At 51.9% G+C, this 25734-nt stretch overlaps 1 protein-coding gene across 8 annotated transcripts in view; it reads right to left on the bottom strand.

The window, feature by feature from the left end:
• Window positions 1–25734, bottom strand: part of dock3 (dedicator of cytokinesis 3) — a 1587592-nt gene that overhangs the window by 515470 nt on the left and 1046388 nt on the right. For all 8 annotated transcript variants that reach the window (XM_072472048.1, XM_072472049.1, XM_072472047.1 and 5 more), the window contains one exon: window positions 11143–11224. In XM_072472048.1, coding sequence (XP_072328149.1) covers window positions 11143–11224 — 82 coding nt within the window. The remainder of the gene's footprint in view (window positions 1–11142; window positions 11225–25734) is intronic.

Genomic DNA, 25734 nt, shown 5'->3' with positions numbered 1-25734 from the left:
GCACCGCCTGTGGCTCCGCCCAGCTGTGGAGGTATAAAGCCTGTTGACCTGGGTCAGTCCTGCAGTGCGGGAGGAGCTACAGGTCGGCACATATTTAGCTTATTAAAGCATCTCAGCGTCTCGTCTGAATTGATGTCTATCAGGACCGTATACACTTAACAGCGCCACTAACCTCCCCTCCAGCGCCCCTGTCACAATCACATATCTACCCCCCTGATCTGCCATCACCTTCTCCATCTGGAAGCATACTCTTTTTCTGACCATTACCGCTACCCCTCGAGCCCTTCCGTCAAATCAGAGTGGAACACCTGACTAACCCAGTGTAGCACCATCGATCACACACGAGGCGAGACGGAGAGAATTTCAATCGAGGCTGTATTGAGCAGAATTGTTCAGACTTGTTCCCCAGCAGCTCAGTCACAGAATGCAGCTGCGGGGAGTAAACCGGGTTCTTATACCCGCCTATCTGGGTGGAGCCCAGTAGGCGGCAGATCCAATCGGGACCCAGCATCTGTCCTCCAATAGCTCCTCGGCATTCATGGTGTACCGTATTACCCCTAATACATACCACCACATTCTCCCCTTGTTAAAAAGGAACCCGGCGGGGTGGTGGGTGGTATGCTGGTAGGGGTTTACAGGGTCGGTGCCTTAACCATTGAACTATATACAATCATGCCGCTTTTACTGGGCCACTGAATTATTCACATTTTACCCGATTAGCAGCGTTAACTATTTACAACAATGCCGCTTTACTGGGCCACTGAATTATATACATCTTAAGTCGATTCGATGAGTCGAGATGGTGCTCTGGTCGCCCTTTCCGATCGTCTCAGCCCGGGTGGTGGTGGTGGTGCTGGCTCGGGTCCGGTCGACTCTGGGAGCATCGCTCGCGCTGTCCCCTTCTGTTTCCTTACTCTTGGACGGGCCTGGGAGGAGAACAGATCCCCCCGGGAAGGGGGTGGCTGTGGGGTGCACCGGCGGGAGTGAGGGGGAGGTGATTGGTGTTGGGGGGGTGTGGGAAGCTCCGGCGGGCGCCAGGTCCCGCAGAGAGACCGTGTCCTGTCGGCCGTCTGGGTACGCCACGTAGGCGTATTGCGGGTTTGCGTGGAGTAGATGTACCTTCTCCACCAGTGGGTCTGATTTGTGCGCCCGCACATGTTTCCGGAGCAGAATGGGTCCCGGGGCTGCCAGCCAGGTCGGAAGTGACGTTCCAGAAGCGGACTTCCTAGGGAAGACAAGGAGGTGCTCGTGAGGCGTTTGGTTAGTGGTGGTACACAGCAGGGGCCGGATAGAATGGAGGGCATCCTGGAGTACTTCCTGCCAGCGGGAAGTTGGGAGACTCCTAGACCGTAGGGCCAGTAGGACGGTCTTCCAGACCGTTCCATTCTCCCTCTCTACCTGCCCGTTCCCCCGGGGGTTGTAGCTGGCCGTCCTGCTCGAGGCTATGCCCTTACTGAGCAGGAATTGACGCAGCTCGTCACTCATGAAGGAGGACCCCCTATCGCTATGGATGTAGGCGGGGAAACCGAACAGTGTAAAGATGGTGCATAGGGCTTTAATGACCGTGGCCACGGTCATGTCGGGGCAGGGGATGGCGATGGGGAAACGGAAGTATTCGTCAACGACGTTAAGAAAGTACGTGTTGCGATCGGTGGAGGGGAGGGGGCCTTTGAAGTCCAAACTGAGGCGTTCAAAGGGACGGGAAGCTTTTATCAGGTGCGCTCTATCTGGCCTGAAAAAATGCGGTTTGCATTCTGCGCAGATTTGGCAGTTCCTGGTGACTATTCGGACCTCCTCGACGGAGTACGGGAGGTTGCGGGCCTTTATGAAGTGGTAGAAATGAGTGACCCCCGGGTGGCAGAGGTCCGCGTGGAGGGCTTGGAGACGGTCCACTTGTGCGAGATAGGGCATCGGACGGCTTGTTCAGCTTTCTGGGACGATACAAGATCTCATAATTGTAGGTGGAGAGTTCGATCCTCCACCGCAGGATCTTGTCGTTTTTTATCTTGCCCCGCTGTTCATTATCGAACATGAAGGCTACCGACCGTTGGTCAGTGAGGAGAGTGAATCTCCTACCGGCCAGGTAATGCCTCCAATGTCGCACAGCTTCCACTATGGCTTGGGCCTCCTTTTCTACTGAGGAGTGGCGAATTTCTGAAGCGTGGCGGGTCCGGGAGAAAAAAGCCACGGGTCTGCCCGCTTGGTTGAGCGTGGCCGCCAGAGCTACGTCGGACGCGTCGCTCTCGACTTGGAAGGGGAGGGACTCGTCGATGGCGCGCATCGTGGCCTTTGCGATATCCTCTTTGATGCGGCTGAAGGCCTGGCGGGCCTCTGTCGACAGGGGAAAAGTAGTGGACTGGATTAGTGGGCGGGCCTTGTCTGCGTATTGAGGAACCCACTGGGCGTAATAAGAAAAGAAGCCCAGGCAGCGTTTCAGGGCTTTGACACAGTGGGGGAGAGGGAACTCCATGAGGGGGCGCATGCGTTCGGGGTCGGGGCCTATCACTCCATTACGCTCTACGTAGCCAAGGATGGCTAGACGGTCGGTGCTAAACACGCATTTTTCCTTGTTGTAGGTGAGGTTGAGGGCTTTAGCGGTCTGGAGGAATTTGCGGAGGTTGGCGTCGTGGTCCTGCTGGTCGTGGCCGCAGATGGTGACATTGTCGAGGTACGGGAACGTGGCCCGTAAACCGTGCTGGTCGACCATTCGGTCCATCTCCCGTTGGAAGACTGAGATTCCGTTCGTGACGCCGAATGGAACCCTTAAGAAGTGGTATAGCCGCCCGTCTGCTTCGAAGGCAGTGTACTTGCGGTCACCGGGGTGAATGGGGAGCTGGTGGTAGGCGGACCTAAGGTCCACGGTGGAGAAGACCTTGTACTGTGCAATCCGATTGACCATGTTGGATATGCGGGGAAGAGGGTACGCATCGAGCTGCGTGTACCTGTTGATGGTCTGACTGTAATCTACGACCATCCTTTGCTTCTCCCCTGTCTTCACTACTACCACCTGGGCTCTCCAGGGACTATTGCTGGCCTGGATTATGCCTTCCTTCAGCAGCCGCTGGACTTCGGACCTGATAAACGTCCGGTCCTGGGTCCTGTCCCGTCTGCTCCTAGTGGCGACGGGTTTGCAATCCGGGGTGAGGTTCGCAAACAAGGAGGGCGGTTCAACCTTGAGTGTCGCGAGGCCGCAGATAGTCAGTGGGGGTATAGGGCTGCCAAATTTGAATGTTAAGCTCTGGAGGTTGCATTGGAAGACCAACCCCAGGAGGGTGGGAGCGCAGAGGTGGGGAAGGACATACAGCCGGTAATTTTTGAACTCTCTCCCCTGCACCGTTAGGTTTGCGATGCAGAACCCTTTGATTGCAACGAAGTGGGAACCCGCCGCCAGGAAAATGTTTTGGGTGCTTGGCCGAATTACAAGGGAACAGCGTCTTACCGTGTCCGGGTGAATAAAACTCTCCGTGCTCCCCGAGTCGATCAAACACAACGTCTCGTGCCCGTTCACCAGCACCTTTGTCATTGTCGTCTAGAGCGTCCGGGGCCGCGACTGGTCGAGGGTCACCGATGCCAAACGTGGTTGGTGCATCAGATCGCTGTCTTCAGGCAGTGTGGAGCCGTCCACGCTGGGATCCTTGCCTGTCAGCCAAGATGGCGGCGTCCATGGATCGCACGCAGTCGGGGGTGGACAAAATGGCCGCTCCCATGGGTCGCACATGGCCGGGGGTGGACAAAATGGCCGCTCCCATGGATCGCACGCGGCCCGTGTGTAGTAAGATGGCGGCGCCCGTCCCTCCCTCGTGGTGTCCGGAGCCCAAAATGGCGGCGCCCGTTGGCCGCCTGTGGGTCGCTGGGGGGGTTGAGTCCGTGGTCCCCTTTCTTCCCCGGAGATAGCGGCGACCCCACGGGACTGGCACACCGCTGCGTAGTGCCCCTTTTTACCGCAGCTTTCGCAGGTGGCCGAGCGGGCCGGGCAGCGCTGGCGGGGGTGTTTCGGCTGCCCGCAAAAATAGCAGCGGGGCCCCCCCGGGTGGTCTGGGGTTCTGGCTGCGCACGCTTGCGGAGGGGTGGGGGGTGGGGGGGTGCCGGAGGGTCGGTCGCGGTTGGGGTCCACGGAGCCCAAGGGGCTGCAGCGCGGTCGGGGGCATAGGCGCGGGCGTTTTGGGAGGCCACGTCGAGGGAGGTTGCAAGGGCCCGTACCTCTGAGAGTCCGAGAGTCTTTCTCTAAAAGTCTCTGGCGAATCTGCGACGATGTCAAACCTGCTACGTAAGCGTCTCTGATCAGGAGGTCCGTATGTTCGTTCGCCGTAACCGCTGGGCAGTTGCAGTTTCGTCCCAGGATCGTTAGAGCATTGAAAAATTCGTCTAGCGATTCCCCGGGGATTTGTCGTCTCGTCGCGAGCTGGTAGCGTGCGTAGACCTGGTTGACGAGCCTAATGTAGATCTCCTTCAGCAAGTTGATCGCCGCTGGGAATTCTCCCGCGTCCTCGATGAATGAGTAGATTTTGGGACTCACCCTGGAATGCAGGACCTGCATCTTCTGGTCTTCTGTTGGTCTGCCAGGGACCGTTCGGAGGTATCCCTCAAAGCACGCCAGCCAGTGCTTAAACGCCGATGTTGCGTTAGCTGCTTGGGGGCCGATTCGTAGACACTCCGGGGCGATCCGGAGCTCCATATTCCTTTTTAAGTCTGCTCAATAACTTGTAGCACCATCGATCACACACGAGGTGAGACGGAGAGAACTTCAATCGAGGCTTTATTTGGCAGACTTGTTCAGACTTGTTCCCCAGCAGCTCAGTCACAGAATGCAGCCGCGGGGAGTAAAACGGGTTCTTATACTCCGCCTATCTGGGTGGAGCCCAGTAGGCGGCAGATCCAATCGGGACCCAGCATCTGTCCTCCATTAGCTCCTCGGCATTCATGGTGTACCGTATTACCCCTAATACATACCACCACACCCAGCCCTTTTTAAGTCTCACCTGGTCCTTCACCCTCAAGTGAGTCTCCTGCAGCATTGCTACATCGGCTTTCAAACTTTTAAGATGCGCAAGCACCCTTGACCTCTTGACCGGACCGAACTCCCTCACGTTCCACGTGACTATCCTAACTGTGGGTCTCTCACCCCCTCCCCCCATCCTTCCTTTTAAAAAAAATATATTTTATTAAAGTTTTTCGATCAACCAAGAATTTTCCATTTTTACAACTTTGTAACAATATATACATTGATCGTTTTTAAAATAATATATTAACTAACGGCAAATGCCAACACAAATTAAAAAAAACCCGAAAAGAAATAGTAACATTGAGAAGATAACTATGAACAACAAATATGTATCAACACACAAAAAAAACCCCAAAGACCCGAATGCACCCCCCCACCCCCCCCGCCCTCTCCCCTGGGTTGCTGCTGTTGTCTTTCCTATTTTCCCTTATCGCTCTGCGAGATAGTCGAGGAACGGTTGCCACCGCCTGGTGAACCCCTGAACCTCTTAGTGCGTACTTTATCCGCTCCAATTTTATAAACCCTGCCATATCGTTTATCCAGGCCTCCACGCCCGGGGGTTTAGCTTCTTTCCACATAAGTAGAATCCTTCGCCGGGCTACTAGGGACGCAAAGGCCAGAACATCGGCCTCTCTCGCCTCCTGCACTCCCGGCTCATCTGCAACCCCGAATATAGCAAACCCCCAGTTTGGTTCGACCTGGACCCCCACCATCTTTGAAATCACTTTTGCCACACCCACCCAGAATCCGTGCAATACCGGACATGACCAAAACATGTGGGTGTGGTTCGCAGGGCTTCCCGCGCACCTCCCGCACCTATCCTCCACCCCAAAAAACCTGCTCAATCTTGCTCCCGTCATATGCGCCCTGTGTAGTACCTTGAATTGGATCAGGCTGAGCCTGGCACGCGAGGAATTTACCCTACTTAGGGCATCTGGCCACAGCCCTTCCTCAATCTCTTCCCCCAGCTCCTCCTCCCATTTTCCTTTCAGTTCCTCTATCATCGTCTCCCCCTCGTCTCTCATTTCCCTGTATATATCGGACACCTTACCATCACTCACCCATGCCCCCGAAATCACTCTGTCCTGGATCCCTTGCGCCGGGAGCTGCGGAAATTCCCTCATCTGTTGCCTCACAAATGCCCTCACTTGCATATAACGAAATGCATTCCCAGGTGGCAACCCGTATTTTTCTGTCAGTGCTCCCAGACTCGCGAACGTCCCGTCCAAGAACAAGTCCTTTAGTTGCGCAATTCCTGCTCGCTGCCAAGATTGAAATCCCCCGTCTATCCTTCCCGGGACGAACCTGTGGTTGTTCCTTATCGGGGACCACACTGAGGCCCCCGTCACTCCCCTATGTCGTCTCCACTGCCCCCAAATCTTCAGAGTCGCCACCACCACTGGGTTTGTGGTGTACCTTTTCGGGAGAACGGCAGCGGCGTCGTTGCCAGTGCTTTTAAGCTAGTTCCCCTACAGGACGCCATCTCCAGCCTTTTCCACGCCGCTCCTTCTTCTTCCCTCATCCACTTACATATCATAGACACGTTAGCGGCCCAATAATAATCACTCAGACTCGGCAGTGCCAATCCCCCTCTATCTCTACTGCGCTGCAGGAACCCCCTCTTTACCCTTGGGGTCTTTCCGGCCCACACAAAGCTCATGATGCTCCTGTCCACCTTCTTAAAAAAGGTCTTTGTAATCAGTATGGGGAGGCACTGAAACACAAAAAGAAACCTCGGGAGGGCCACCATTTTAACCACCTGCACCCTGCCCGCCAATGACAGGGGCACCATATCCCACCTCTTAAAGTCCTCCTCCATCTGCACTACCAGTCGTGTCAAGTTAAGCTTATGCAAGGTTCCCCAGTCCCTGGCCATCTGGATCCCCCCACCCTTCTTATCCACCATCATCATACAACCGGGCCCTGCCCCATGAGCCTGACCCGCCCCAATCCGTTATTAACATCGAACCCCTTCCCGCCCCTCCCAAAACCCCCCCCCTACATTTCCTCTCGAAAAACATCTCCCAGCATCAATCCCTTCCCACCCCCCCTCTCGCCTCATAGGCCCATCGAAACCTGCTAACCAAGCTCCAATGTCCGCAGCCCTCCTCTCACCTCACCTCCATTCACTAGCTGACTTTAGTTCTCTAGCGCGGCTGGCTCCCCCCACCAAGGTATACCGTCCCCTCCCACCCAGTCCCAGAGAAAGAAAAAACAAAAACAACAATTCGCTAAAATAAGATATAACCGTCGCAACACATTGTGCCAATCAACCCAACCAATAACTTGAACTCTGTAACAATGTGAAGAGAAGTAAATTACAATACACGTCAGTAAAAAGAAAGTTATAGCATTTATACATTTTCCAGCTCCCCAATCACAGTCCACAGTCTCTCTTCCAGCTCCGCTCCTCACGTCTGTCCCAAACGTTCCGCCCTCACGAACGCCTCAGCCGCCTCCGCTGTCTCAAAATAAAAGTCTTTGGCATCATACGTCATCCTCAGCTTCGCCGGGTATACCATACCAAATTGCACCCCCTTTTTGTACAGTGCCACCTTCAGTCACCCGAACGCCGCTCGTCTTTTTGCCAACTCCACCGTCAAGTCCTGGTAGATCCGAACTCCAGCACCATCCCACTGCACCTCGCGCTTCTGCTTCGCCCAGCTTAATACCTGCTCCTTCATTCAGTACCTATGGAAGCAGATGATTACTGCTCTTGGCGGTTCATTCACTTTGGACTTCGGCCTTAATGACCGATGAGCTTGGTCCAGCTCGTACCGGGAGGGGTTCTCACCCTCCCCCATCAACTCTGCCAACTTCTTAGCGAAGTACTCTGTTGGCCTTGGGCCCTCTGTCCCTTCGGGCAAGTCCACAATTCTCAGATTGTGCCACCTCGAGCGGTTCCCCAAGTCCTCGAGCTTTGCTTGGAGTCCTCTGTTGACCTCCACCACCCTCCGCATCGCGTCCCCCATCGAGGTGAACTGGTCGCTGTGCTGCGACACGGCCTCCTCCACTTCCTTCACCTTCGCCCTGCTCTCTCACCTCGGCTGATGTCTATGCCACAGCTACTCTCACCGGGGCGATTGCCTCCTCCACCAATGACTTCAATGTGACCGCCATCTCCTTCCTCAAAGCCTCCATGTGCCTCGCAAACTGCTTTTCCATCTCCACCGCCATCACCTCAGTCATGCGGTCCGGCATCCGCCATCTTGTCAGCACTTTTGCTGGTCCTCCCATTCAACGGCGAGCCCGTGTTTCCTTCCTTCTTCGACGCTGCTTTTCACATCCTTAAATTACTTATTATTTTTCCTTTTGTTTTTCACCCTCCTTTCCTTCTTCAATCTTTTTTTAATAGAAAAACAAAAAATTCTTCCTTCAAAAAAAGGAAAAAAAACTTTCACCAAGTTTCTTCAAAACTTCTTTCTCTTCTTTTTTGTATTCCTCCAGAATTTCCCTGGGACCGGACTTCAGTCTTCTTTTTAAATATTTTTTGTTTTTAAATTTAGAGTACCCAATTCATTTTTTCCAATTAAGGGGCAATTTAGCGTGTTCAATCCACCTACCCTGCACATCTTTGGGTTGTGGGGGTGAAACCCACGCAAACACGGGGAGAATATGCAAACTCCACACGGCCAGGGACCCAGAGCTGGGATCAAACCTGGGACCTCGGCGCCGTGAGACTGCAGTGCTACCACTGGGCCACCGTGCTGCCCGACTTCAGTCTTCTTACAACATTCTAGGCAGGAGTCACCCGATGTGGGACATCTCACCTACTTCGCGCCCTGGCTTTGGGCCTGCCACCTCGACCTCCGCTGGGCTCCGCCCCCGCTGCTCCAACCTCCGCGCGTGCTGGGCCCGACACCTCAGCACCAGCCGCCCGACACCTGCGTGGGGTTCCTCGTCGATTTTCAATCCGGCCCCGCTTGATGCCCGGGACGGCCCCAAAGGCCGACAATAATCGGGAGGGGGAGAGCGAAGAATCGGGGAAACCCCCGAAAGCACTGCAAATAGTGGCCACCGGCGGGAGCTCCTTTCGATGCGGCCGACCCGCTTCCTGCTCCGCCATTTAATAAGATCGTGGCTAATCTGATAGTAACCTCAAATCTGCATCCCTCCTACCCCCGATAACTTATCACATTCTTTCTTACCAAGAATCGATCCACCACTGTCTTAAAAATATTCAAAGATTCGCTTCCAGTACAATTTCAGGAAGTGTTCCAAAGACTCACAACCCCCGAATGAAAAAAATTGCCTCATTTCCTTCTTAAATGGGCGACCCCTTATTTTTAAACAGTGACCCCTAGTTCTAGATTCTCCCACAAAGGGAAACATTTTCTCCACAACCACCCTGTCAAGATACCTCAGGATCTTATGCTTAAATCAAGTCACCTCTTTCTCTTCTAAATCTTAGTGGATACAAGCTTAGCCTGTCGAAACTTTCCTCATAAGACAACTATTTCAGGCACTACTCTGGTAAACCCTCTCTGAACTGCTTCCAATACATACCCATCCTTCCTTAAATTAGATGACCAATACTGTACACCGTACTCCAAATATGGTCTCCTTAATGACCACTGGCAACTGAAACATAACCTCCCTACTTTTTTATTCAACTCCCCTCGCAATAAATGATAACATTCTGTTAGCTTTCCTAATTATTTGCTGTACTTGTATATCAGTTTTTTGTGATTCATGCACTAAGATACCCAGATCCCTCTGCACCTCAGAGCTCTGCAATCTCTTGCCATTTAGATAATATGTTTATTTTTTATTCTTCCGGCCAAAATGGACAATTCCACATTATACACCATTTGCTAGATATTTGTCCACTCACTTAACCCATCTATACCTTTTTGTAGCCTCCTTATGTCTTCTTCACAACTTACCTATCTTTGGGTCATCAGAAAATTTGGCAACCATCACTTCAATCCTTTCATCCAAGTCATTTATACAAATTGTAGACAGTTGAGGTCCCAGCTCTGATCCTGTGGCACACCACTTATTTCATTTTGCCAGTCTGAAAAAGACCCATTTATGCCAACTCTCTGTTTCCTGTTAGCCATCCAACTTCTATACATGTCAATATGTTATTCCCTATAACACAAGCTTTTATATTCCGCAATGCCCCCTCATGTTGCATTTTATCAAATGCCTTCTGGAATTCCACTGGTTCCGCTTTATCCACAGCACATGTCATTTCCTCAAAAAGCTCCAATAAGTCGGTTAAACATGATTTCCTTTTCACAAAACCAAGTTGATTCTGCCTGATTACCTTGAGCTTCTCTAAGTGTGCAGCTATAACTTCTTTAATAATAGCTTCTAACATTTTCCCTACAACAGATGTTAAGCTAACTAACTGGCCTGTAGTTTCTTGCTTTCTATCTCCCTCCCTTTTTAAATAATGAAGTAAATCTGCTATCTTCCAATCTAATGGAACCTTCCCTGACTCTAGCGAGTTTTGGAAAATTAAAATCAACACATCAACGATCTCACTAGACATTTCTTTTAAGACCCTATGAAGAAGTCCATCTGGACCCAGGCTCTTGTTTGCTCGTAACTCCAATAATTTACACAGTACCACTTCTCTGGTGACTATTTTCTTGAGTTCCTCCTTTCCATTTCTTGGTTTATAGCTGCTTCTGAGATGTTAATTGTATCTTCTATAGTGAAGATTAATGCAAAATACCTGTTCAATTCATCTGCTTGGTTTCCATTATTAATTCTCCAGACTAACTTTCTATAGGATGAAGCTCACTTTGTTAACTCTTTTAAAAAATATTTTTTTTAAACTCTATCTGTTTTTAAATTTCTAGCTGGCTTTTTCTCGTACTCTAATTTTTCCCTCCTTATTAATCTTTTTGTCATCCTGCTGTTCTTTATATTCTGTCCAATCTTCTGACCTGCCACCTGTCTGTGCATAATTATATGCTTCTCCATGAGTTTGATACTACTTTAAACTTTCTAGCTAACCAGAGATGGTGGGTCCATCCCTTGGACTTTTTAAACTTATTGTAATATATTTAATCTGTGCATTGTGAAATATCCCCCCAAGTGTTTGCCACTGATATGGTTGAGTGGTAATTAACTTTTGTTCCATTTCTATATCTTGTCGAGGTTACTACAGAAGTTGCACTATGTACCCTCATTGCCTCTTGAATGTGGTCTTGTCTCACAACTTCTGCAGAGCGATCCATATACCACTTCAGACATCGGATTAGTTCCCTGTGAAAAAATAAATTGTGGCTTATGTAAAACATACAAACATACACATGAACAAGAGATATTTGGAGCAAACACACAAGAAAAACAAGAATGTACAGCGGGCTAGTACAGAGACAGGAGGGAGACACTCACACATGTTCACTCTCATGTTTATTCAAGGGTATTTTGGAAACCATGACAAAATGACAACAGCTGTTTACTTTTGGAAAACTTGGACTGAATTTTTGTAATATTTTATTCCCAGGTCTCATTATCCTAAGACAGTATTTGTCCACATTTTATAAACTGCCTCAATCTGATGTTCAAGGACTACTTTCCGGAATGCTGCAAAATTCCACATCAAGGAGTATTGGGATTGTCTGTACCTGTTTACAGATTCCTATACAACAAGCTCCTGATTTCAATCAAGTCACTGTGGGCAGTCACCAAGTGAAAACTTGGCACTTCCCTACAGATAGAGAAAGAAACACCACAGGGCCAACAGATTTATTTCAAGAGGACCATTTGACAAGTTGAATGTAAAGTGAGTTAAACACACCTCAAAATTATTCCTTCTTCTTTTTCAAGAGCAGGAAGGCTGCAAGCCGTTTATTGTTAATTGAAGTGCCCTATGCCCTGAACTGGCGCTCCAGTTTGAGCTAAGCCATAAATGTAGCCACTTTTTCATTGGAGTCCTGAGGGAAAGTCATTGGCTAAATGGAACAAGTAAACTCTGCATACTGATTCCCCCAATGCAACTTGCTTCCGACTGACGCTCCAAGTCAGGGCCTACTGGGGGCCAGACTCCCATGACGACTAAAAAGGGAATCCAGCTTCAAAGCTTTTCTTGTAAATAGAGAACAGCCAAAAGGCGGCGATCACCTTAAAAACTGAGTCTGCGCAGTTGTCAAGATAATAGGTTTTCTGCTTTACTATAAAGTGTGGGCCAATAATGTGATTACATTGTAACTATGACTGATGACACTCAATTGTACATGATATTCAATGGTGCACAATACCCCAATCAATGACCACATCCAATGGTGCCTGGTAACCCAATCATTGATCACACCTCTGATCACATATTTGCACCATCACGAAGATTGCCTACTTAAGACTTTGTCCCTTTCTCAGCTCCTCTGCTGCTGAAACCCACATCCATACTTTTGTTACCTCAAGACTTGGGTTTTTCAATGCACTTCTGTTGGCCTCTCACATCCTATCCTCTTTAAACTTGAGGTCATCGAGAACTCTGCTGCCAATGTCTTTACTTGCACCAAGTAGCGTTCACCCATCACCTGTGAGCTCGCCGACTTCCACCAGCTCTCTAAACTCCTCTAATTCTGGCTTCTTACGCTTCCCAGACTCTAATCATTCTACCATTAGCGCCGACACCTTTAGCAGCCAAAGCCCTAAGCTCTGAAATATTCTCCCTGCACCTCTGCCAGTCAACAACTCTTTCCTTCTTTAAGACATCCTTAAAATCCACCTCTTAAACCAAGCTTTTGATCATCTGTCTTATTATCTCTTTATGTGGATTGATGTCAAATTTTGCTTTATATTGTCCCTGTGAAGTGGTATGGGACATTTCAGCACTAAACATATTGGGTGCGATTCAGCGGACATAAAACAAATTCGCTTTTGGGCGGCTGCAGCGCCGAGATTCACCCTGCTATTCATCGCCACTTGGCTGTTTATTTGCGCCTCGGGGTGTTTCTCCCCGCCGAGGCCGCACTTAGTGATTTCCTGCACTGGCGATCGACTCCTCGCAGATCGAGGTGTCATTTTGACTGGCTGCCACGACCTCTACATGCCCCCTCCCCCCGTATTCTGGACACCCCCTTCACCCCCAACCTTCTCGTGACCCCTGGAACCAATGCCCAAACCCTGCTCTAATGGGCAAGGCCTCCCACCCCTGGCACTGCCAATCTGCCGCCCGACACCTTGGCACTGCCAGCCTGACACCCTGCCAGTGCCACTCAGGCACCTTAGCACTGCCAGGCTTCGAAGGTGGCATTGACAGGGTGCCAATGCCAAGGTGCTGATGGAGAGCCAGGGTACTACCCTATCCTGTCCCCGATCACCCGGGGGTCTCTAATCGCCTGCAAGTTCCCCTGAGGTATAATCACGACTGGTCCACGTTTGTAGAAACCAGTGCTAAACAGCACCCAGTCGAGGTCTCTCAGGTGCGGCCATTGACTCCTGGGCGGCGGGTGAAAGGTCTCGTGGGATTCACCCGTTGTGCCCAGCTACACGCTGGACGTAAAGCTGTGGCTGGATCACACCCATTTTGTAAATACAACTTGTTTTTATTTATTGTGTCTGGCACCTCAATCACAAGTCCCGAAAGACGTGCTTTGTTAGATGAATTGGACATTCTGAATTCTCCATCAGTGTACCCGAACAGGCGCTGTAGTGTGGCGACTAGGGGATTTTCACAGTAACTTCATTGCAGTGTTAATGTATGCCTACTTGTGACACTAATACAGATTATTATTATATTATTTTAATCATTGAACACACTCACACATCACAACTATTGACCTGACTCGGTTTGTGGTATCCTTGACAATGGCAAACATTGATAACACTCAATGGTGTATGATTCCTCTAACATTGACCACACTCAATAGATTCCAGTATCTTTACCATTAACCAAACTCCAAGAGCAATGTCCCCAAAGGTGTCCCAAACACTCACCATAGTTGGTGTCCAGTAACCCTACTCCTGCTCAGGCTTGAAGGTGTGTAAGTACCCTTACAACTAATGGTACTCCTCCAATGTAGAAAGAGATCTTATATATGTTTGGGGGAGAAGGTGCATGCTATTTTCAAGAATGAGAATGAACTGAATGCTATGAAATTATAGTTCATCAATGTAGACAAAACTATACATTGTAGACTTGGGATAATGGCACTGTGGCCAGAAGCATGTGACTGCTATCAGCAAGTCCCTGACCTTGTGTTCCTGGATTTCTCACTGATGGAATACATTATACACATATGATTTGAATGTGAAACAATTAAAATTGACATTAGAAAATGTGTGCAACAAGGCCTGAAATAATTAGGGTTTGTTCCCTCAGGTCCACATCCTGAACCTGAATGTGTCTCATTTATATTTGATGGAGAAGGTTCAGTAATCAAACCTTCTGCTGATTCTGCTTCTCTCTATTCTGTGTGCTTGGATCCAGCAACCGGTCAACAGTACACATGCACGACTTGGGAGCATGCAGTTGCTGCAGAGATTTAATGCATTTGTGACTATCCCAGCATGCTCTCTGGTATTGAGGGCAGATCCAACAGCCCAGTGATGCCAGAGGTCAGGGTACCTGCAACTAGACTCAGAATGACAAAGTATTTGTCATCTCTGTCACCATAAGACCATAAGGCGTAGGAGCATAATTAGGCCACTCGGCCCATCGAGTCTGCTCCGCCATTCAATCATGGCTGACACGTTTCTCATCCCCTTTCTCCTGCCTTCTCCCAATAACCCCTGATACCCTTATTAATCAAGAACCTATCTATCTCTGTCTTAAAAGACACTCAATAATTTGGCCTCCAGAGCCTTCTGCGGCAAAGAGTTCCATAGATTCACCACCCTCTGGCTGAAGAAATTCCTCCTCATCTCTGTTTTAAAGGATCAACCCTTTAGTCTGAGATTGTGTCCTCTGCTTCTAGTTTTTCCTACAAGTGGAAACATCCTCTCCATGTCCACTCTATCCAGGTCCCACAGTATCCTGTTTGTTTTAATAAGATCCCCCTTCATCCTTCTAAACACCAACTGGTACAGACCCAGAGTCCTCAACCGTTCCTCATACGACAAGCTCTTCATTTCAGACATCATTCTTCTGAACCTCCTTTGGACCCTTTCCAACGCCAGCACATCCTTCTTTCGTTACGGGGCCCAAAACTGCTCAAAGTACCCCAAATGGAGTCTGACCAGAGCCTTAACAGCCGCAGAAGTACATCACTGCTCTTGCATTACATGAATGCGAATATTGCATTTGCCTTCCAACTGAACCTGCACATTAACCTCAAGAGAATCTTTTTTTGAAAGTAATATTTTTATTCTCCTTCGTTTTCACATTTTCATCCAAATTTAAACCCACCAATTTAAACAATCAACAATAACAAATACAATGTCAAACACCTGGACAACAATCCCTTCCTCCCACCAACCCCCAAACAACCCCCAACGGTTTAAATACAAACATCAAAGAAAATGAACTAGGAATCCACCATCCACCCATACATAGTCATCAACAACATACACAGTCCAAACCTCCACCCCCACCCCAACGACCCCCCCCTCTAATGTTCAAAGTCATCCAATTATTGAAAGTGCATAATGAACAAAGCCCATGAATTGTAGAACCCTTCCATCCTTCCCCTCAACTCAAACTTCACCTTCTTGAGTATTAAAAACTCCAACAGATCCCCCATGGCCACGCCAGGGCACAGGGTGGAGAGACTGACCTCCACCCCAACAGGATCCACCTCCGGGCGATCAGTGAGGTGAAGGCTAAAACATCTGCCACCGCACCCGCTTCCAACCCCGGCCGATCTGATACACCGAATATGGCCTCCAGAGGACCCGGCTCAAGTCTCACATGTACCACCTTCGAAATTAACCTGAAAATCTCCCTCCAATACCCTTCCAGCTTTGGACAGGACCAAAACATATGAACGTGGTTCTCCCCCTCTGCAGCCCCCCCCTCCCCCTCCCGCAACGCTCACAAACATCCTCTACCCTCTCAAAGAGTCGGCTCACCGTCGCCTTTGTGGGGTGCGCCCTATACACCACCTTCAGCTATTTCAGCCCCAACTTCACGCACAAAGTTGAGGCATTCACCCTCCGGAGCACCTCACACCACAACCCTTCCTCCATGCCCTCTCCCAACTCCTCCTCCCGCTTTGTCTTATTCCCCTCCAGCGGTGCCTTCTCTGCTCCCAGAATCGCCCCATAAATCATCGACACCACCCCCTTCTCCATTCCCCCTGCCATAAGCACCTCCTCCAAAAGTGTTGTCGCCGGCGCCACCGGAAAGCTCTGTATCTCCTTCTTAGCGAAATCTCGGACCTGCATATACCTAAACATTTCCCTTTGCTCCAACCCATATTTCGCCTGCAGCTCCTTCAGTCCCGCAAACCGGCCCACCAGAAACAAATCCTTTAGTGTCCCAACTCCCTTCTCCTCCCATCTCCGAAAACTCCCATCCCACTTCACTGGCTCAAATTTGTGATTCCCCAAATCGGCATTTCCCTTGACCCCGCCCCCAGCCTAAAATGCTGGCGCAACTGCCTCCAGATTTTCTTCTTTTAAAAATTTTTAAAAAATTAATTTTAGCAAATTTTCAACAAAACCCCCTCCCCTTACAGAAAAAAGAAAAGCATAAAACACACAGATCTACATCGTACACTTGTATCACGAATTCCTCCAATGTACAAACCCCCCATGAAACAATAACAAACACATACCCGTACCCCGCCCCCCCCCCCCCCCCCCCCCGGGTTGCTGCTGCTGCTGACCACCTCCTAACGTTCGGTTAGAAAGTTTAGGAATGGTTGCCACCGCCTGAAGAACCCTTGCACAGACCCTCGCAAGGCAAACTTTACCCTCTCCAATTTATGAACCCTGCCATGTCGTTGATCCAGACTTCTACGCTTGGGTGATTCGTATCCTTCCACTGTAGCAGAATCCTCCGCCAGGCTACCAGGGACGCAAAGGCCAGAATACAAGCCTCTTTCGCCTCCTGCACTCCCGGCTCGTCCGATACCCCAAATAATGCTAACCCCCAGCTCGGCTTGACCCGGGTGTTCACCACCTTAGACACAGTCCTCGCAAAGCCCCATCAAAACCCATCCAGCGCCGGACACGCCCAGAACATATGGGTGTGGTTTGCTGGACTCCCCGAGCACCTCACACACCTGTCCTCTACCCCAAAAAACCTACTCAAACGCGCCCCTGTCATATGCGCTCAGTGAAGAACCTTAAATTGTATCAGGCTAAGTCTGGCGCAAGAGGAGGAAGAATGAACCCTACCCAGGGCATCAGCCCACAGACCCTCATGTATCTCCTCCCCAAGCTCCTCCTCCCATTTATCCTTTAGCTCCTCCACTGAGGTCTCCTCCTCTTCCTGCATCTCCTGATAGATCGCCGGGATCTTGCCTTCCCCAACCCACACCAGCGAGAGCACCCTATCTTGAATCTTAGGTGCTGGAAGCAGCGGAGATTCCCTCACATGCCGTCTCACGAACACCCTCATCTGCATGTACCTGAAGGCGTTTCCGGGGGGCAGCCCAAATTTCTCCTCTCACGTCCCATCTATAAACAGGTCCCCCATTCTTTTAATTCCTGCCCGATGCCAGCTCAGAAACCCCCCATCCATTCTCCCCGGGACGAACCGATGGTTCTCTCGGATCGGGTACCAAACCGAGGCCTCTACCTCACCCCTGTGGCGCCTCTACTGCCCCCAAATTTTCAGAGTCGCCGCCACCACCAGACTAGTGGTGTACCTTGTCGGCGGGAGCGGCAGCTGTGCCGTCACCAGCGCTCTCAGACTCGTGCCCACACAGGACGCCATCTCCAGCCTCTTCCACGCCGCCCCCTCCCCCTCCATTATCCACTTACGGATCATCGCCACATTGGCAGCCCAGTAGTACCCACATAGATTGGGCAATGCTGGCCCTCCTCTGTCCCTGCTACGCTCCAGATACACCCTTTTTACCCTCGGGGCCTTATTCGCCCACACGCCCATGATGCTCCTGCTGACCCGTTTAAAAAAGGCCTTCGGGATCAGGATGGGAAGGCACTGGAACACAAAGAGGAACCTCGGAAGGACCATCATTTTCACCGACTGCACCCTACCCGCCAACGACAGTGGCAACATATCCCACCTTTTAAACTCCTCCTCCATCTGCTCCACCAGCCGTGCCAAATTGAGCTTGTGCAGAGCCCTCCAAGTCCTAGCCACCTGGATCCACAGGTACCGAAAGCTCTTTTCCGCCCTCTTCAGCAGAAGCTCATCTATCTCCCTTCCCTGGTCCCCTAGGTGTATCACAAAGAGCTCATTCTTCCCTACGTTAAGCTTATATCCGGAAAAGTCCCCGAACTCCCTGAGGATCCGCATAACCTCCGGCATCCCCTCCACTGGGTCCGCCACATACAATAACAGGTCATCGGCATACAGCGACACCCGGTGTTCCTCTCTCCCCCGAACCAGTCCCCTCCAGTTCCTGGACTCCCTCAGTGCCATGGCCAAAGGCTCAATTGCCAATGCGAACAACAAGGGGGATAGGGGACACCCCTGCCTCATCTCCCGGTACAGCCGAAAGTATTCCGACCTCTGCTGGTTCGTGGCCACACTCGCCACCGGGGCTTCATAAAGTAGCCCTGGACATTGTCCGGGGCAGGGCCCCCCCCCTCCCTCACCTCATTGTAAGTCCTCACTAGTAGTGGGCCCAACAGGTCCATGTATTTCCGGTAGAATTCCAACGAGAACCCATCCGGCCCCGGGGCCTTCCCTGCCTGCATGCTCCTCAACCCCTTAACCAGCTCCTCCAGCCCAATCGGTGCCCCAAGCCCAACCACCTGCTCCTCCTCTACCCTCGGGAACCTCAGCCAATTCAAAAATCGGCGCATCCCTCCTCCCCGTCGGGGGCTCAGACCTATACAGCTCCTCATAAAAGTCCCTGAATACCCCATTTATTCCCACCGCACCCCGCACCGTGTTGCCCCCTCTATCCCTAACTCCCTCAATCTCCCTCGCTGCCTCCCGCTTCCGAAGCTGATGTGCCAACATCCGGCTCGCCTTCTCCCCATATTTATACACCGCCCCTTGCGCTTTCCTCCACTGCACCTCTACCTTCCTGGTAGTCAACAGGTCGAATTCGGCCTGGAGGCTTCATCGCTCCTTGAGTAATCCCTCCTCGGGGACCTCAGCGTACCTCCCATCCACCCTTAATATCTCCCCCACCAATCTCTCTCTCTCTCTCCTCTCCTTCCTCTCCTTATGGGCCCTAGTGGAGATTAGCTCTCCCCTGACCACCGCCTTCAGCGCCTCCCAGACCACCCCCACCTGCACCTCCCCATTGTCGTTAGCCTCTAAATATCTTTCAATGCACCCCCGGATCCGCCCGCTCACCTCCTCATCCGCCAACAGTCCCACATCGAGGCGCCACAGCGGACGCTGGTCCCTCTCCTCCCCCACCCAATGCGGGGCATGATTGGAGATAGCTGTGGCCGAATATTCCATGCCCTCCACTCTCGGGATTAGTGCCCTACTCATGATGAAGAAATCTATCCGGGAGTAGGCTTTATGGACGTGGGAAAAAAAGGAAAATTCCCTGGCCCCCGGCCTGGCAAACCTCCATGGGTCCAATTCCCCCATCTGGTCCATAAACCCCCTGAGCACCTTGGCCGCCGCCGGCCTTTTACCCATCCTGGACCTGGAGCGGTCCAATGCTGGGTCCAACGCCGTGTTGAAGTCCCCACCCCCATTATCAAGCTTCCTGTCTCCAGGTTCGGAATCCGACCCAACATGCGCCTCATGAATCCGGCATCGTCCCAATTCGGGGCGTATATATTCACTAGTACCACCCGCACCCCCTGCAGCTTACCACTCACCATCACGTACCGACCTCCATTATCTGCCACGATGTTCAGCGCCTCAAACAACACCCACTTCCCCACCAAGATTGCCACCCCTCGATTCTTTGCGTCCAACCCCGAGTGGAAAACCTGCCCTACCATCCCCTTTCTCAGCCTAACCTGATCTGCCACCTTCAAATCCGTCTCCTGGAGCATAACCACATCTGCCTTCAGTCCCTTCAGGTGCGCGAATACACGGGCCCTCTTGACTGGCCCGTTCAGGCCTCTCACATTCCAAGTTATCAGCCGGATCAGGGGGCTTCCTGCTACCCCCCACCCCCACCCCCCCCCGATTAGCCATCCCCTTTTCTAGGCCAGCCACGTGCCCACGCCTCCAGCACTCTCCATTCCCCCCAGCTGCAGACCCCCGCCCCGACTCTCTCTCCAAACTCCAGCTCCCCTTTGACCAATGCAGCAGCAACCCAGTTCCCCCCCCCCCCCCCCCCCCCCAAAGCTAGATCTCCCCCTAGCTGTATTGCTCCCCCCATGGCACTCCCCTAAGTCAGCTGACTCCTGCTGACCCCAGCGTCTCCCGCCATTCCGCCGAATCCCCAGTGTGAGAATCTCTCCTCCCCCTCCTGGCAGTCAGCGTGCGCTCCTCTCCAACACCGCCCTTCCCCCCCGGCCCCGCCCCTTCCTTCCCTAGCGCGGGAAAAAGCCCGCGCTTTCCACCAAGCCGGCCCCGCCCTCTCTAGCGCAGCTCCCATTTGCGGCCTTATCTCAGCTCCTCCACCTCGGGCCTCCCATTCCCCCTCCCCCCCGGCGGGGCCCCGTCCTTCCAACCACCGACGCCCACGCCCTCACACAACCCCCACTTTGAACCATTTACCCAACCCCACCCAGCACCAAAGAAAACAGAACAGAACATCCCCCAAAACACAATAACCCCCCCTCAACACCCCCTCCCAACAAACCCTCAGTCCGTGTCCAACTTTTCGACCTGGATAAAGGTCCACGCCTCCTCCGGCGTCTCAAAGTAATGGTGTTGGTCCTTCAACGTGACCCACAATCGCGCCGGCTGCAGCATCCCGAATTTCACCCCCTTCTGATGTAGAACTGCACCTCCGCGCTCCAGTCCTGATATATACGGATCTCTGCGTTCTCCCACCTGCTGCTCCGCTCCTTTTTTAGCCCATCTCAGGACACACTCCATGTCCACAAAGCGGTGGAACCGCACCATTACCGCCCGCGGCGGCTCGTTGGCCTTGGGCCTCCTCGCCAGGACTCGGTGAGCCCCATCCAGCTCCAGGGGCCTCGGGAAAGCTCCCGCGCCCATCAGCGTGTTCAGCATCGTGACCACGTATGCTCCAGCATCCGACCCCTCCACTCTCTCCGGGAGACCCAGAATCTGAAGGTTCTTCCTCCTCGACCGATTCTCCATGTCTTCAAACTTTTCTTCCCACTTCTTGTGCAGCGCCTCGTGCGCCTCCACCTTCACTGCCAGGCCCAAGATCTCGTCCTCATTCTCCGAGGCTTTTTGCCGCACCTCCCGGATCGCCGGCCCTTGGGCTTTCTGGGTCTCGACCAGCTTATCGATTGATGCCTTCATCGGCTCCAGCAGCTCTGCCTTCAGGTCTGCAAAACAGCGCTTGAGGAACTCCTGCTGCCCTTGCGACCATTGCGCCCATGCTGCCTGGTCTCCACCTGCCGCCATCTTGGTTCTCCTCCCTCGCACTTTTCGCTGCAACAAAATCACTTTTTTCACCGCTCCACTCCTGGTCCAATCCATACAGTGCCGGGGGAATCGTACTGTCGCCTTCCCACACTGGGAACCGTCGAACGAATGCTGCTGGGGCCCCTAAAAAGAGCCCAAAAATCAATTTCTGACAGGAGCTGCCGAACGTGCGACTTAGCTCAGCATAGCCACAACCGGAAATCCTGCCTCCAGATTTTCAATGTCGCTACTACTACCGGACTCCCTGAGTATTTCCCTGGGGCCATCGGGAGCGGCGCTGTTACCAACGTCCTCAGCCCCCTGCACAGACTCCTCAGTTCAAACCCACTGGGAATCCCCCCTCCAACCCAGCTCCTCACCTTCTCCACGTTCGCCGCCCTGTAACGATATAGTAAATTTGGAAGACCCAATCCCCGACTGCCGTCCTCTCTGCCACAGCACCTTCCTAATCCTAGCCATCTCCCCCCGCCATATAAACGAGGTAATCATCTTTTCAACGTCCTTCAAAAATGCCTTTGGCAGGAAGATCAGCAGGCACTGAAAAATAAACAAAAATCGCGGCAACACGTTCATTTTAATTGCCTGTACCCAAGCTGCCAGCAACAGAGGGAGACCATCCCACCTTGTCAGATCTGCGTTCACCCTCTCCACTAAACTAGTGATCTTATACCTATGGAGCCCTTCCAAATCCCGTGCTACCTGCACCCCCAGATATCTAAAGTGAGTCACCACCCTACCGAATGGTAGCCCTCCCACTCCTGCCCCCACCCCTGAACTCGACACCACAAAATATTCACTTTTCTCGAAATTAAGTTAATATCACGAAAAAGACACAAATACTCGAAGCAACTCCAATATGCCCCCCATCGACCCACTCGGTTCCGATACATACAACAGCAAGTCGTCCGCGTACAACGATACCCTGTGCTTTACCCCCCCTCCACCCCGCACTATCCCTTTCCACACCTCCGAACTCCTCGACGCGATGGCCAACAGCTCAAACGCAAGCACGAACAACAGGGGGGACATTGGACATCCTTGCTTGGTTCCGCGGTGCAGAGTAAAATATCCCGAATTCATGTGCTTCGTGCGTACACTTGCCCTCGGCTCCCTATACAGCAGCCTTACCCAATCTACAAATCGTGGTCCAATCCCAAACCGCTCCAGAACCGCCTTCAAATACACCCACTCTACTCGGTCAAACGCCTTCTCGGCGTCCAATGCCGCAAACACCTGTCTCCCTTCTCTCCGGCGTGCCATAACCACATTTAATATCCTCCAAATGTTCGAAAAGAGCTGCCTCCCCTTCACAACCTTGTCTGATCTTTGCCTGTCACCTTCGGGAAGCACTCCAAATTACCCGCCAATACCTTCACCAACACCTTTGCGTCCACATTCAAAAGTGATATGGGCCTTTACGACCCACATTCTGTCAGATGCTTATCCTTCTTGAGCAACAGGGAAATCGATGCCTGCCCCAAAGTCTGTGGCAACACTACCTTCCTTATTGCCCCCTCAAACATCCCCACCATCAGCGACGCCAACTTATCTTTAAATTTCTTGTAATATTCCACCAGAAACACATCTAGCCCTGCTACCTACCCTGACTGCATTCTCCCAAGCTCATCTTTTATCTCCTGCTCCGCTATTGCCCCATCCAATATGTCCCTATCCCCCTCCCCCAACCTTGGGTATTCCAAACCATCCAGGAATTCCTACATCTCCCGATCCCCCCCAAGTGGCTCCGATCTATACAATCTCTCGTAAAACTCATCAAACACCCTATTAATCTGATCCGGAGCCACCACCAACTTCCCTGCCCTATCCTGCACCTGAACAATTTCCCTCGCCGCTGCCTCCCTCCGAAGCTGGTCTGCCAACATGCCTTCTCTCCATATTTGTAAACCGCTCCCTTTGCCCGCCTCAATTGGCGCACCGCCTTCCTTGTGGACAGCCAGTCAAAACTCGCGTGTGGCTCCTTCCTCTTTTTCAACTTGGCTGGATCCCTGTCTTCTGCATAACTCCTGTCTACCTCCAACATTTCATCTATTACCTTTTGGCACTCCACCCTCTCCTCATTATCCACCTTTGCCTTAAACGAGATCCCCTCCCCCCTCACAACTGCTTTTCGAGCTTCCCAATCCACCGCCTGCGGAACCGCCCCCATACAACAGAACCCCACATATTCCTCGATTATTTTCCCAATCTTATCACAGAACCCTCGGTCCCCTAACAGCCCCACATTTATTCTCCACTGCCCTCTCTCCAACACCATATCCACCCAATGAGGCGCATGATCTGTTATGGCAATTGCCGAGTATTCCGACGCCTTAACCCCTGCCAACAGTGCCTTTCCTACCACAAAAAAGTCAATTCGCGAATAAACCTTGTGGACCGATGAGAAAAAAGAGTACTCCCGCTCCCTCGGGTGCAGAAACCGCCAGGGGTCCACCCCTCCCATTTCCGCCATTAGTCCAGCCAACACCTTCGCCCCCCCCCCCCCCCCCTGACGGGACAAGTGAGCACGGCCATGACCTGTCCAACCTTGGCTCCTGCACCAGGTTCCAGTCCCCACCCACTATCAATTTGTGTGAATCCAAGTCGGGGATGGCCCCACACACCTTCTTCACAAATCCTACATCATCCCAGTTGGGATCATACACGCTTACCAATGCCACCAGCCTTCTTTCCAATGCTCCTGTCACTATCACATACCTGCCTCCCTGGTCTGCAACCACTTTCTCCATCTGGAACCGGACTCTTCTGTTAACCAGGATCGCTACCCCTCAAGCTCTACCATTAAATCCTGAATGAAACAGCTGGCTGACCCAGCCTAAAGCCTCACCTGGTCCTTCACCCTCAAGTGAGTCTCCTGCAGCATCGCCACATCGGACTTCAAACCTTGGAGATGCCAGAACCCTTGATCTCTTGACTGGGCCATCCAACCCCCTCACGTTCCACATAACTATCCTAACCGGGGGTATCTCACCGCCTCTCCCTTCTTATCCACCATCATCGTAACATCGGGCCCTGCCCCATAAGCCTGACCCGCCCCTATCCATTGTTAACATCGAACCCCTTCCCCCCTCCCAGAATCCCCCCCTGCCCTTCCTCTCGAAAAACCCTCACCCAGTATCGATTCTCTCCCTCCACTTAACACCTTAGGCCCATCGAAACCTGCTCGCCAGGCTCCTATATCTGCAGCCCCTCCCCCCACCTCACATCCATTCACTAGCTGACTTAAGTTATCTAGCGCGGGGCTCCCATCCAAGGCTTTCCCTCCCCTCCCGCCCCAGGAAAAAAAACACCAAACCCAAACATCTCACTAAAATAACATAAAACCGTCGCAACAAAGAATGACAATCAAAAAACATAAACTCTATAACTGCATGAAGTAAATAAAGAATAATGTTGATCAAAAAAAACCCCAGTAAAACATTTATACACTGTCCCACCTCCCCATTCGCAGTCCATAACCCCTCTTCAGTTCCAGTCTTCACTTCTGTCCCACGCCTTCTGCCTTCACGAACGTCTCCGTCACCTCCGCCGTCTCGATGTAGAAATCTTTGGCGTTGTAGATCACCCTCAGATTCGCTGGATACCCCACACCAAATTGCACCCCACTGTTATATAATGCCGATTAACTCAGCCAAAAGCCGTTCGCTTCTTTGCCAGCTCCACCGTCAAGTCCTGGTATATGCGAACTCCAGCACCAGCCCACTGCACCTCCCGTTCTGCTTTGCCCAGTTTAACACCTTCTCCTTCATGTGGTACTTGTGGAAGCAGATGGTCACTGCCCTTGACGGCTCATTTAACTTTGGCTTTGTCCTCAGTGACCGATGGGCTCAGTCCAGTTCACATCAGGAGGGCTCCTCCCCCTCCCGCATCAATTCCGCCAACATCTTGGTGAAGTACTCCGTCGGCCTCGAGCCCTCTACCACTGCGGGTAAGCCCAAAATCCTCAAATTTTGCCGCCTAGCGCGGTTCTCCAGGTCCTCCAGCTTTGCTCGAAGCCCCTTATTGGCTTCGACCACACTCCGCAGCTCATCCCCCATTGAACTGTGCTGCGACATCGCCTCCTCCACTCCCTTCATCTTCTCGCTGTGCTCCTTCCCCTCGGCCGATGTCTTCGCCACAGCTACTCTCACCGGGGAAACTGCCTCCTCCACCAACGTCTTCAAAGCCACCGCCATCTCCTTCCTCA

The sequence above is a fragment of the Scyliorhinus torazame genome, chromosome 13 (genome assembly GCF_047496885.1).
Source record: "Scyliorhinus torazame isolate Kashiwa2021f chromosome 13, sScyTor2.1, whole genome shotgun sequence".
NCBI lineage: Eukaryota > Metazoa > Chordata > Chondrichthyes > Carcharhiniformes > Scyliorhinidae > Scyliorhinus > Scyliorhinus torazame.
Note: the sequence above shows the minus strand (reverse complement) of the source record. Positions and strands in the feature narration are given on the sequence as shown.